General features: G+C 39.0%; 1 protein-coding gene across 1 annotated transcript in view; it reads right to left on the bottom strand.

The window, feature by feature from the left end:
- The window catches only part of bmpr2b (bone morphogenetic protein receptor, type II b (serine/threonine kinase)), a 79,296-nt gene extending 65,435 nt beyond the window's left edge, over nt 1–13,861 (bottom strand). The window contains exon 1 of the mRNA XM_084420707.1: nt 12,961–13,861. Within this exon, the coding sequence (XP_084276833.1) occupies nt 12,961–13,039 (79 nt within the window). The 5' untranslated portion in view covers nt 13,040–13,861. The remainder of the gene's footprint in view (nt 1–12,960) is intronic.
- Nucleotides 13,862–13,946: the final 85 nt, after the last annotated feature.

Here is a 13,946-nt window from a genome sequence, read left to right as displayed (position 1 = left end):
TCATGCACCAACAACTACATGGCAACAAGATCAGGGGTGTTTAACGGCTGGCAGGTTTGTCAGCTCCTCGCTTTTTCCACTGGCTTTTCTCGATCAGGTTTGCCGTGTGACTGTGGCGGAGGGCAGCTTGAAAAGCTTCGGAATTGAGCCTCTGACCACAGAGAGAGCTGTGCCAGGGTTTTGAAATACCCCTCCACAAATACACCTCCCATCCAGAGAGCTCTGGTGTGCACTTGCCTCTCACCACCCAGACATGTAGGCGCTGTTGGCAAGAGAATGGATCCTCCTCCCTCCGCTGGAGAGGCTACGAGACTCGCCAAGTTTTCCAATGCAATGCGGCTCAACTTGGTGAGGTAAAGTCTGCTTAAAGGGTTACTTCACTCAAAAATAAATACATTAATTACTCACCCTCATGTCGTTCCAAACTCGTAAGGCTTTCGTTGATCTTCGTAACACAAATGAAGATATTTTTTGATAAATTAGAGAGCTTTCTGTCCCTCCATTGACAGCTATGCAACTACCACTCTGACGCTTCAAAAAGTTCATAAAGAGATCGTAAAACTAGGCTAATCCATATGAATTTAGTGGTTTAGTCCAAATTTTCTGAAGAGACTCGATCGCTTTATATGATGAACAGACTGAATTTAGGCTTTTATTCACATAAAAGCATTCATCAACTCACACATCAGTTATGGTAAACAGAAGCTCAAGCATGTTTACTTGACGTGTGAGAACCAGTGAGGTTAAAGGCCATTGCACACTGAGTCCGAAATTCGCATCCGAAATTTTCGCACGTAAAAAAAAAAAATATCGACCTCACGTTATGTCAATCATGCTTGCACACTGTGTACGAAACTTTCGTCCGTAAAAAAAAAAATCGGATTGGGTTCGATTTTCTGCGTTTTTCGCATCCACAGCCAGTGTTTTGTGAGGTTTTTTGAAAATTCAGAGCCACCGTACAAGCGAACGACAAAATCCAGAATGACGTCTGACAAGTTGATACACTTCGTCTCGCAGCACAAGTACTGTATGAAAAACAAAATGCGGATTACAAAGACACTGAATAAAATATAACCTGTATACAGCTGTTCTGTCTGCCCAGCGCTTCTGCCGGCCGCGTGTGTGCGTGTCCGTCCATAGACATACTGCCAGTTTCTGTTCAGGATCGACTGGTTCACGGAAATTGGTGGTCTTCTTTTTAATATGTGGCTCCAGTATCGCTAGCAAAGCATCAAACTGTTCCACTGACATTCTGAGGTAAATTTTGAATCGTTTGGGATAATTTCGCAACTCCTTGATAAGGAGGTGAAACTCTCCTTCCTCTCGGCGCAATCTCAGGATTGGATGGACCCAATATTTCCTCTTTCTTTTTCTCTTTTTAAGAAGAAAGAGGGCAACAAATTCATCCTCACTGCTTGACGAATCCATTTAGTATTTTTTGCGTTTTTTTCCGCAAAGGTTTAATAAATACGCATCGGACTCAGTGTGCAAGGTTTCTGTGCGTGACGAATTTTACTGCTGATGAACACGGAAAAACGCATACGAAAATTTCGGACTCAGTGTGCAATGGCCTTAATTCTCGTGTTACGCTGCACGTTTGAGCTTCTGCAAGAACCAATGAGGTTTGTTCTCGTGCATCAAGCAGGTTCGGTTTACGTTCGCTGATCAAAGTTTAAAAGTGAATAAATCTGTTCACTTCATCATATAAAGCGATTGAGTCTAATCAGAAAATTTTGACTAAACCGCTTAATTCATAAGGATTCGTTTAAGATCAGATAAGACATCTTTATGAACTTTTTGAAGCGTCAAAGTGGTAGTTGCGTAGACTGTCAATGGAGGGACAGAAATTTCTCAGATTTCTTCAAAAAGATCTTCATTTGTGTTCCGAAGATGAATGAAAGTCTTGCAGGTTTGGAACAACATGAGGCTGAGTAATTAAAGGGTAACTCTCGCCAAAATGCAACCTAGGGTCTTTTTGTTAATCTACCCGAGGCAAACTTTCGTTTAAAAGCATAATTAGAATGGAAACGCCACTTTTAAGTTTGACCGTATTTTCGTTTTCGGTCAAATTGCCTTTTGAATGGGAGTGATTGGGGCACTTCTATGATAGCATCAAAAATAGCTATTTTTAAAACACTAAGAAGGCTCGACACAACATGAAACTTTGCTCGGAGTATCACCAGGGGCTCTACACATGAACTTGAGCATTGAGAACATTGTTTGTGTACACAGAGTTTACTAAAAAAAAAGATTTTGAACAACTCACTGTAGCTGTGTCCGACGGGATTTTGACAGTCAAAAATAGTCAATCTCCGAATGTGAATGAACTGACTCAGAATTTTAGTATTGCTTCTTATACGAGCATCTTTTTTCAAATACAAGGTCAATATTGATTTTCACTAGCGACAAAACAACAAATTATCCGTGAATTTATATGGAACTAAGCTTTAGGAGCTTTCCATCTTTACTCTCCTCCCTGTTACGTTGCATTCGGAGATTGATTATTTTTGACTGTCAAAATGCCGTCGGACACAGCTACAGTGAGTTGTTCAAAATCTTTCTTTTTAGTAAACTCTGTGTACACAAACAATGTTCTCAATCCTCAGGTTCATATGTAGAGCAAAGTTTCATGTTGTGTCGAGCCTGCTTAGTTTTTTAAAAATAGCGATTTTTAATGCTATCATAGTCGTGCCCCAAGCACTCCCATTCAAAAGGCAATTTGACCTAAAACGAAAATACGGTCAAACTTAAAAGTGGCGTTTCCATTCTAATTATGCTTTTAAACTAAAGTTTGCCTCGGGTAGATTAACAAAAAGACCCTAGGTTGCTTTTTGGCGACAGTTACCCTTTAATGACAGAATTTTCATTTTTGGGTGAACTAAACCTTTAATGCCCATCTTCGTCCAACATGGATGTATTTACACATTAAAGTCACCATGAAATAAAAATGGACAATTCTTGTTTTTTCATGCAATATTTCAGTATTTATTATAAACGATTTATAATAATATTGTTTTGAGCCCTTGTAATCTTTAATAAAAACCTCCCTCTTGCAGGGACATCTTTTCTCTTCTCTTCTCTTCCTTTACAGGCGCGAGGGCGGGACAACCTGTCACTCAGATGACATCACAATGATCTGACGATCCAATCAATTCCTGATTGTCAAAATCAAGTCCTGCCCTATATTTCTTGTATTCACTCGGAAATATATCACAATAAGGAAGAAAAGACTATCGAAACTTTCGTTTCATGTCGACTTCAACTTTACCACAAGATCTGGAGAGGAAAATATTTAACCAAAAGGAGAAATAAGCAAGATTTTTTTTTTTTAGCCTCTGCTCGATTTGAGTAAAACAAATAAACAAAGCCTCACATAATAAAAGCAGTTACTTAGAAACATTATGCCATTTTGTACAACCCAGACCATTTTAATGCAATTTCGTGCAGGTCGCAGATCATTCTTCGACGTAACAAATCAATTTATCAAAGCCGCATCTGTTATTTCATGACAGCGTAAACTGCCGCATGTTTCAGAAAGCAGGCTCAACGGTGCTCATAGACAGCTGGGGTAAAGAGGAACAGAGCGATGGACTGAATGTGGCAGATAGCCAGAGGAGAGCCACTGCATTTTAATGTGAGCCAGACTGAGGGTGTGTGCGTGTGTTGGTGCTCAAAGTGGGAAAAAAATAGGTGCTGGTACTTCCTTTGATATTAGCACTGCCAAATTTAACTCATTAGATTGGCTAAATGTTTACTAGAGGTACATTTAATCAAAATAGTTTTACTCTGTGTCATTTTTTAAAGTCAATTAGAAGAGCAGAAGCACAGTGAACATCAGTGTTTAAAATCATAAGTACTAATAATCTTAATTTGCTTGTCTGGTGAAATTTAAGTTCAGTAATATCACCTATTATATGGGAAACACTGTTGATTGCACTAATGTTTCTGGCACCCGAAAACCTTTTCTATCCATCCTCCAAACCGCTTATACAGTAAAACAGTGATAATGTGAAATTGTATTCATTTAAAATAACAGTTTTCTATTTTAATATATTTTTCAAAACTAATTTATTCCTGTGGTTGGCAAGCTGAATGTTCAGCAGCCCTAATATATTTGCTAGGGAGAGCGACAACATTTCATGCTGAGGTCAATGTCAGCACGACGTGGGCTTGAGGTTTGGGCCCAAAATGGTTTATCCACAGGTTCCACGGTGGCCCGATCTGAATTAGCCCCAGTCAGATTATATACGGGATTCATTTGAACCTCATTGAAAAACTATTTAGTGTCCAAAATGCCTACGTTGGCCCCACCATGAAATGTTGGACGGGAGATAATGGGCCGCTACAATGAGTGATTATGAGGACTAGTTGCTGTATTTGCTGAATCATTTCATAGAATTTTTTAATAAAAAAAAATAGTTGCGGCTGTTAGCCTCAAAGGAGACATCTCTGCTGATTCATTCGCCCCATATTAAATGATTTACCCTGACTATGGTCTATCTACAACATGTACCAGAATAACAACAGTCAACACATTGCAAGACTAAACAGTCTTTGTGTAGTGAGAGCAACAGGGCAGACTATCTTGTTGAGCATGGAGAGTTGCAAAAACAATTACGGTTACTGTGAAAAGCATGGTGCAGAATTTCCAGAACCATATACAGATGAGCACTGGCTCACAAACCTGATGTATCATATTTGATAATCACGTTAACATGTAATCAAGTAAACCTTCAGTTGCTTCAGTCCAGTAAGTGTTCATCTTGAACTATTAATTACAATATAAATGTTATTCTTACATTTACTTCATAAATATCAGTGATGATTACAAAAAGTACCTGTATGACCTACTACTTCCAGTGGGATTCTGAAGTGTGCATACGATGGGCACTTTACTATCCCATGAGGCCGCGGGAGAGGATTTGTGAATCGCAGAGAAGCGACACAACTGACGCTGGTAGGTCACATGATAATGACAACATGGCAGATGTACATCCAGATTATATTCATACTACACCCATTCATACTATATAGAATGCACTTTTTTAGCGGTCATGAAGTAATTATTTATTGAAAATAAGTACCACCTCAAGAGAGTATGCGATTTCGGACGCAGACTGTATTTTTCAAACAATTAAACACATTTGGTCAAAATCTCATCAAGTTATAAAAGATGAAGTGCTTCACACAGGCTATTTAAGACAGTATTAGCTATGACTTGACAACAAATGGTAACGCCCTATTCGCACGGGATAAGTATTACCTGGTGACCTCTAGTCTAGCGGACGTTGTCGGTGATCTTAATCCCGTGGGAATCGGCCATGTCTGTAATTTGTAAAGTAAAAATTCCCCTGCAAATGACCTACCGTATTTCGCCGAACACCGAGGTCCTGTGATAATATTAGTCCCGTGCGAATCGGCATCTCTGTGATACATTTTTTCAAGGTTTTTGTTTCCTGTGCGTTTTTTTATCCATCTTTTGCAAAGGATGGAGGCTGCGTTGGAGTGTTTTGATAGTATTTTGGGTGCTGGGTCATATCACTATACACCATACATCTATATAATTTGCATAAAGAGAAAGCTGAAAACCATGATTAGATGGAGATGAATGACATGTATAGCAGCATGCGGTAAGGAACATTCTTCTGTTTATGATACATCATACAGCTAGACCTATAATAACGACAAGACATTTCCAAGCAATAGCCTATTGACGTCATATCTGGGAGATAAGTGAGTAAATTCGAGTAAAATCACAGGCTTCGCTTATCCCGTGCGAACGCGCCACACGAAATTCAGATGTGGGTGGGTAATTTCCAAATCGCACGAGGTCCCCAGATAATACTAATCCCGTGCGAATAGGGCTTAAGACACTCTTCTCCGCTCCTCCGATACGTAAAACATTAGCCTTATACAGTATATGTATAAGCAGTGACGGTCCAAAACGTCTGCAGCACTTCATTCACAATATAGCCGGGGTGGAGTTATGCTGACAGTTTGAGGAGCCTATGGAGTTACGAGGTTTAATCACAAGCTCTTTTTAATACTTTTCATTGGTTAAATATTTGCAAAACCCACCGACAGAGAGACGTAAAGGGTGACAAATAGTAATGATTTATGAAAAAAAGATGAAATATGCAGATATGAGGTTTCTGCCCAACAGTGACAGCGATATTTTAATTTGTATTAATTTATATAGTAATTGTCTTACAGAGTTTAAGCAATTGAGTAAAATAATAACAATAATTTAAAAAAATATATAATTTCTCCTCATAGTAATTGGGCACAGGCACGAGCCTAGAACGCCTATGCATTAATCCGACCCTGTGTAGGCTACAACAGATTTTACAACACCGTTTTGATGATGTTGATCATTCAAATGCCTTTGAAATTTGCGCATCAAATACGATACAGTAAGAATTATAGTGTTAATCCACCACAGTGTGCACAGTCCACCTCAGAAGGACGGTAAACGACGCAACGAACCCATAAACCGGAGTCGTAATTCTACGAAGGGAGTAAGCGAGGAAAATAATGACAACAAATTAAGCGGCTCTCGGAAACCTGAGGGACGTGAGCGATTAGAGATGCGTAAAAAGAACAAGATCGAAACGAGATCTAGAAATTGGTGTTTTGCCCCCCCGAAGCAACGTGAAGAACTGCAAAGGGGCCACATTACATTCCTCAAGTGAAATGATTTTTCAATTAGTGTGTGAACTGCGTTTGGAACTTGGAAGGGGGGAGAGTCTATCAGAGGAGGGGGCTCAGATTCAATCAGTTAGGCTGCAGACGGAGGGCACTATGTGAATGTGTTGAGGGGGGGGGGTTGGCGTCACCGCAAGGGAATGTCTCTCTCTCTCTCTCTCTCTCTCTTTCCTCCCCAGCCGCCTGCCCCAGGAGCCAACGAGAGAAACATTGTTTAGTCTAAATCCTGCTAGTGCAGGGCTACACACTCCAGACCCCCAACCACACACACGGCAAAACACACAAACAAGAGGAAATGCGCACCGTGAACTTCAAGAACAGAAAATCTGTGCATTTGCTGCTTTATTTTGAAGTGTCACGCTACACAGACGTGATACGCGCAGCAAAAACGCAGACGCCACGCTGACATGACATGCAATACCATATACCGCGCTGAGCAGTGACACACAACCAATGCACACATGCATTTGGTACACCCATCCTGAACTGCTATCAGAGTACAAATCAAAAACGTGGAAATGCTTGACAGAGTGAGACGGCCAACTCCTACTTCCCGCCCTCCCCCACAGACAGACGGGCAAATTCCTTAAAGGCCGACAGCTCAGAGACGCAGACGCTAATACATAACACACAGGGCAACAAACACACCGCTGCGGCGGGACTACGGTGCGTCTCAAAGAAAACATCAGGAAATATCACAGAGCGTCACGTCTGTGCTAATTTGCACTCGTTTTAAGTTCCGCAGAGATAATCATCTTTGCTCATAAAACGCTCAAATTAGAGCGATGGAAAACCTCAAAGGAAATTATATTAAGACCAGACGTTTGAAATCATATATTTGGGTAATTACAGAACGGGATCCAACGTAACACTTCCCTGTGTGTAATTTTATGTTAACCCCTTTGGCGTGATGAAAAGGAAGAAATGTGAAAACCAGAGTATAGGCCTACCACCTTTTAAGTAAGAACAGCAGCACATACTTACAGCATACTCTGGTAAAGTGGTATTAGACGGTATACTACGGTAAAACTATCAAAATAGAGATGGAGCAGGGAACTCCTGTTATATTTTGTAGAAAATTAAGTGTTGCACTTTAAGCCTGGCCTATAATAATATACGTATAGTATTGCATGGAGGAAAATACTAATATTTTTATTTTACTTCATTTATTTTAATGTACTGTAGGATAGAAAATGAAAAGTTTAGTTAAAGCTTTTAAACTGTAGTATGTTAAAAGCTAACTTAATAGTAAAAAAATTTTAAACAAATATTTCCATTTTTCACAACAGTTGGTTTAAGGACAAACAGTAATTAGCAGGCTTTTAAAAGTTTGGGGTTAGTATGATTTTTTTTTTTTTATTCAGCAAAGAATTAAAGGTATAGCGGAGGATTTTCCAGAATTTTAGAAAAGAACCGCCCTCTCCACTTTTTGAAAAAATGCACATGCGCAACACTCTACCTGCTCCCGAGAGGGAACGCCTATTAAACGTGTGCACGAGAGAGCATGCACGAGCTAATCATAGCTTACATTAACTTTTAAATGGATTTCTCCAAATAGCATGCCAAACTTTACCTGTCAAGTAGAAACTTCGCGACTGAGGCATCAGTGGGAAGCCCAACCTGTGTTTTGAGCACACGCCATCGTGTGAATCGTGTGCGCACGAGCACGTACGACGGCCTTACGTAAACATATCACCAGAATGATTGACACTTAGGAGGACCAATAGTCTTGATGATCCACCCGGAAAAAGAAAATCCTCCGCTATACCTTTAAGGATGCATTAAATTGACTATGAAGTGAGTGACTGTAAAGCCATTTTATGCAACAAAAGATTTCAATTTCAAATGTTTTATGGAGATAATAAACGTTTCTTGAGCAGCAAATCAGCATATCAGAATGATTTCTGAAGCATCATGTGACACTCCTGGAGTAAAGATGCTGAAAATTCAGCTTTTCCGTCACAGGAATAAATTCGATTTTAAAAAACATTCAAATAGAAAACAGTTCATATTACTGTTTTCACTGTATTTTTGATCTAATAAATGGAGCCTTTGTGTGACCATAGACTTTGTTTTAAAACACATAAAACAGCACTGTATATAACCAATGGTACTGGTACCAATGGTACCAACTGCCAACTATCATAAACACAGTATCATGATTGCAAACATTGTTTGCTCCTGTATTATAAGTTATTGTGTTCAAAGTCACATTGGATAAAAGCATGTAATGTAAAAATGTATATATATATAAAAAAAAAGTAATGTAAATGGTACAGTGTCCAAAAAAAACCATATTTTTATACGTAATATAATTTATTTTTATACATAAAAAAAGTAATTTGGCAAAGCCTGAGAAATTCTGCCACTGTGTGTGAAATAAGCTGCTAGTTTGTCAGCAAGTTCAGATACTGTGTCCAAGATAAGACATGGGTCAAGACACAGGCTTAATTGTGTTTCTAACATGGTGCACAGTCCATTATCCAGAAATTGATGCACAGTCTCCACAGAACGTCCTTGATCAAGAACACAATGTCTCTCTTCATGGCCCAGCTAGAATCTCATACCACGCGCCAATACTGTGTATGAACTATCGCCAGAGCCTTAATGGTCATGTTACACATGTGTGTGTATATGAGTAATGAGTGCTGATGGGCTTAGCAGAGTGGCAAAAGATCCATAGCTTCATGCTCTCACAGCGGTCACAGACGGGGTAATGACTCTCGCCTCCCCTTCATCTTAATCTTTTCCATGCTCGACAAACCGTCCTGTCGCTGGTTCCTGAAAGGCCCAACCCCAACTGCGGCACATTGCAGTACTAAACTCCCTCAAGTGAAACTAACTACCCATCCAGATCTAAATCACAGTGGCAGCTCCTAACGGCTTTAAAATGAGCTTGTGACGGGTCCACGAACCGGTTTACCAGCATGGTTGGACAAGACCACACTTTTAAATACCATGTCGTCTCCATTGTGTGGTCTTACCTCTACAGTCACAACCGCAAAGCTGAAAATCACATTCCTCGCGGGACCTGTGGGTTTGAAGGACAGATGATGGTGGAATATTATGTGACCTAGTGCGATCACTTTAACTAAGGAGAATTAGCATGGCGATGACACTCAGCTGAAAGGAATCTGACAAGAAGCTTTTGTTGGAGATTGACTATATTTGAAATGTGAATGAGCCATTTCTATTGGTGTGCCCTGAGGGTTCAACCATAGATGAAATTTAAAATCATAGCTAAAGTTATGACTCATAATAACTGTAAAAGCAGTCTCTTTAGCTCTTTTTAGTCTCTTCCATTTCTCAAAATCAATACTGGGTTATTTTCATGACCGGAAATGATCTGGATTAATATAATAGGAGATTTTTTTGTGGATGCGCTTGCTGCATTCACCAGACAAAAACAAACAGAGCATTAACAACAAAGTACTATGATAATACCAACATATTGGACATGTTCCACCATGATAGGACCAATTATTCTTTGAAGAACATATTTGAATATGGTAAACATACAGTAATGTGGGTCATGGTATTACCATGTGACATCACTGTACCATGGTATCATTACAGAACTGTAAGGTAAAAGTGACACAATCAAATAAAAAGTGTGGTGATTTGTAATTGATTTTTTGTTGTTGCTGATGCATATGCTTGCTGTATACAAATCCTGCATATTCCCAAAGTGAATATTAGAGAATCTAAGGATCTTACTTTCCGTTCGACTTTAAGCTGCACTCATTAAATGTTTGGGATATATTTTGCTGGCTCTTATTCATCCTAGTGGTCTTGGACTTCATACTGACAAATCAACATTGACAAGCTTTTCTGTTTCTTATCAGAAAAGAAAACAACTTTTGTTGTATTCCTTTCCATTCTACAGTTCAAAAGTTTGGGTTCAGTAAGACTTCTGTGCTTTTGAAAGGCTGCATTTATCTGATCAAAAATACAGTAAAAACATTAATATTGTTGTGAAATATTATTACAAATTAAAATAACTTAAAAGTAATTTATTCATGTGATGGCAAAGCTGAATTATCAGCATCATTACTCCAGTCTTCAGTGTCACATGATCCTTCAGAAAACATTCTGATTTGCTGCTCAAGAAATGTTTATTATCATTATCAACACTGTAAAAAGTGAACAGTTGGATCAACTTAAAAAAATGACTTCAATTGGTAACACCTAAAGAAATTAAGTTCTCAACTTAAATTATCACGTTATCGTGAAAAACGTGATAATTTAAGTTGAGAAAACTTAATTTCTTTAGGTGTTACCAATTGAAGTCATTTTTTTAAGTTGATCCAACTGTTCATTTTTTACATAAACAGTTGTGCTGCTTAAAATTTTTATGGAAACCATAATACATCTTTTTCAGGATTATCTAATGGACAACAATAATTTATTTCAAATATAAATGAAAAGGTAAAACTGTGAAAGAATAAAATGTATTGGTATTTTTATTTTTCACAGAACTCTTTAAATTGCATGGCACTGTAGGTCATGTGATCTCAACATGGCAGCCTCCATGAGTATAAGACATTTTAAATATTGTCAAAAGTTCTAATTTCTTTAGGAGTAAAACAAACAAAAATCTGGACAAATGACTGGGTGCACCTTTGAGGAATAGAGCATAATTCATAATCCCCTTCTCCTTCCATCCTCTCCATAATCTACTGTACAAGTGGAGACCGAGACCGTTATCTCACCGAGGTCAAGGCTGAACCCAAAATACATTTCCAACTTAGCATGCAGTTAGCTCACATAAACAATAACTACCCTACAAAACTCTGTAAGTCTAGTAATTGACGCTTAATTAAGGGAACAGACTTGAATGAATTATTGTGTACAGCATAGGGAAATATATCCGTTCGTCGCATTCCTGTAATGTTCTAGGGACTTTTTCAAGGGTCTCAAAACAATCAATACAATAATCACATGCTTCTGATCTGATGACCAACCGCACATAACATCAGGGTAAACAGGCTCAGATGGCCGACACACAAGCATGGTCGATCTGATCCATATGAAAACAGACATCAAAACACACTTTCTGATAATGATCCCCAGTCTGTGTGATTTATACACACAGCCTTATTTTTAACTTGATCCCGCACTACACTATTGCCAACATTTTCACACACAAAAAAATTGCAACAGTTTAGTTTTTGTAATTCTGTATTTCGAGTCCTAAAACAGACATATAGATGAGCAAGCCATCAGCCTAAAAAACAACATCTGATTATGAAACGTTATTTCTCTCCAAATATTCCCAAAAGCGCTGACCAATGCAGAGTCAAAACACTTCAGTTTAAACAGACTAAAACATTATTAAAGTTCATTATACTGACATCAAACTACCAAAAACAGGATTCACGATAATATGTGACCACTGATGACTGAGTCTTGATTCATATACCAGGAAACATTGGCAAAACATTTGCTGCATTCAAAAGACAAAAACGATCAAAATACAGACAAAACAAGAGCACTAAAAAAGTACCATGGCAATACCAAGATTTTAGGACATACCATACACTGTAAAAAGAATTATATGATCAATAAGTTATGACAACTTACATATTACTTATTTGCAACTCATTAAAATAAGTTAATAACTGAATACATTTTTTACTCAGTTTAATGTAATTTAAGTTGAAATGACTTAAACATTCAAGTTGATCGTACTTAGAATTTTTTTCTTTTACAGTGTAGCGCATTAATAAGATAATTCAGATACAGACACCATCACTGTGCTACTGTACCAATAGGCTTCCAGTGTTTTCAGGAAATGCACAAACTAATTCATCACAAATCCATCAAAACAATTTAAGTTACAACTAATATGCAAATCCAATACTATATATAACCAATTAACTTCTGCATATTCCCAATATTCGGGAATATTCTCTCTAGGTCTATTCTTTCTAAGTAGCACTAAAATCACCTGCTTGTGTAACTGTCAAAGTAAATCCACTTTAGTTTAACTAGACTAACACACAGAAGACGCCCTTCAAGTTCAAGCTATTGACAATGATACTGAAACTCAGTAATAGTGAACCGGCAAGGCAATATGAAGCACGACAGTCCAGACAGTTCACATTTGTACAGTAAACCGATTCAGTTCACTTCACATTACAGTGCTGAGGTGATTCTAATGAACAACATGCACATAACGTGACACGGACTCTGTAATATCGATACACGTAATATCAGTTAAATAGTTGAAATGTAGATCTGAAGCATATTTACCAGCCACAGCACCGAGCAGAAGCATTGAGCACAGCCCCAGTGACAGTACTGATGTTCGGTTTAGGATCCGCACTCTCATCCTGATGATAGTCCTGGTGCTTCTGGATGGGTTCAGCTCCAAAAAAAAAAAAAAAGTTCCAGTAGATTTCCTTTTTTTTCCTTTTCTCTATCGAACGAAGTTCAAGCTCATGTGCTCGGAGGGAATAGTCCGAAATGAGACGTGCAGATATAGGTTTGGAGGCAACGCATGATTTTAGATGCCTTTGGGTTTCTGTGTGCTTTGATAAATAGATTATAAACACATTTTCTCCATGCTGGTTCGGAGTTTGAGCGATTACACTTCATGCGATCCTCGCATGTCTTCAGCCTTTTTAAGAGAGGGCTTAAAATCGCTGTGATCACGTCTCGGTTGTTATCGGCGTTTATAAACAAGATTTAGTTTCGATCTATTTGGTTCTGGTCCAGACGCTCGAGCAGTATCTCAATATGGGTCAGGTTTCTTCGTGTCAGCCCGCTTCAGTCGATGTTTAGCTTCACGAGCTGGCGACATGCCCGACATTTCCCGGCTTTATCCTATTTTATTCCTGCATAATGTTTCTGAAATGAAGGAAATCTAGGGCAGAACGCGTCAAACCCATCGGTTGGTTCAAGCGGCTGAACAGGAGCGACATTGAGTCCGATCCAAAGCGACAGAGGCCTTTGATAAACAGCGCAGTGACTCTCAGTCGATGATGGTCGGTAAACTGATCGCGGGTCAGGATCTGCTCGGGTAAATTAACGCATTTCTCCCGGTGTGGATGATTATCGCCTCGCGGATCGTGTTGAGCTCCCGCGGCCGCTCTCGGTAACTTCAGCTCCGCCTAGAGCAGACAGATGAAGGGTAGCCAAGTCCTACTCCTCCACCCCCACCTCTCTCTCTCTCTCTCTCTCTCTCTCCCTCTCCCTCCCTCTCCAATCCAATTCAAAATTATCTCGCTTTCTTTCTC

This window comes from Rutilus rutilus, assembly GCF_951802725.1.
Source record: "Rutilus rutilus genome assembly, chromosome: 10".
Classification (NCBI taxonomy): Eukaryota; Metazoa; Chordata; class Actinopteri; order Cypriniformes; family Leuciscidae; genus Rutilus; species Rutilus rutilus.
Note: the sequence above shows the minus strand (reverse complement) of the source record. Positions and strands in the feature narration are given on the sequence as shown.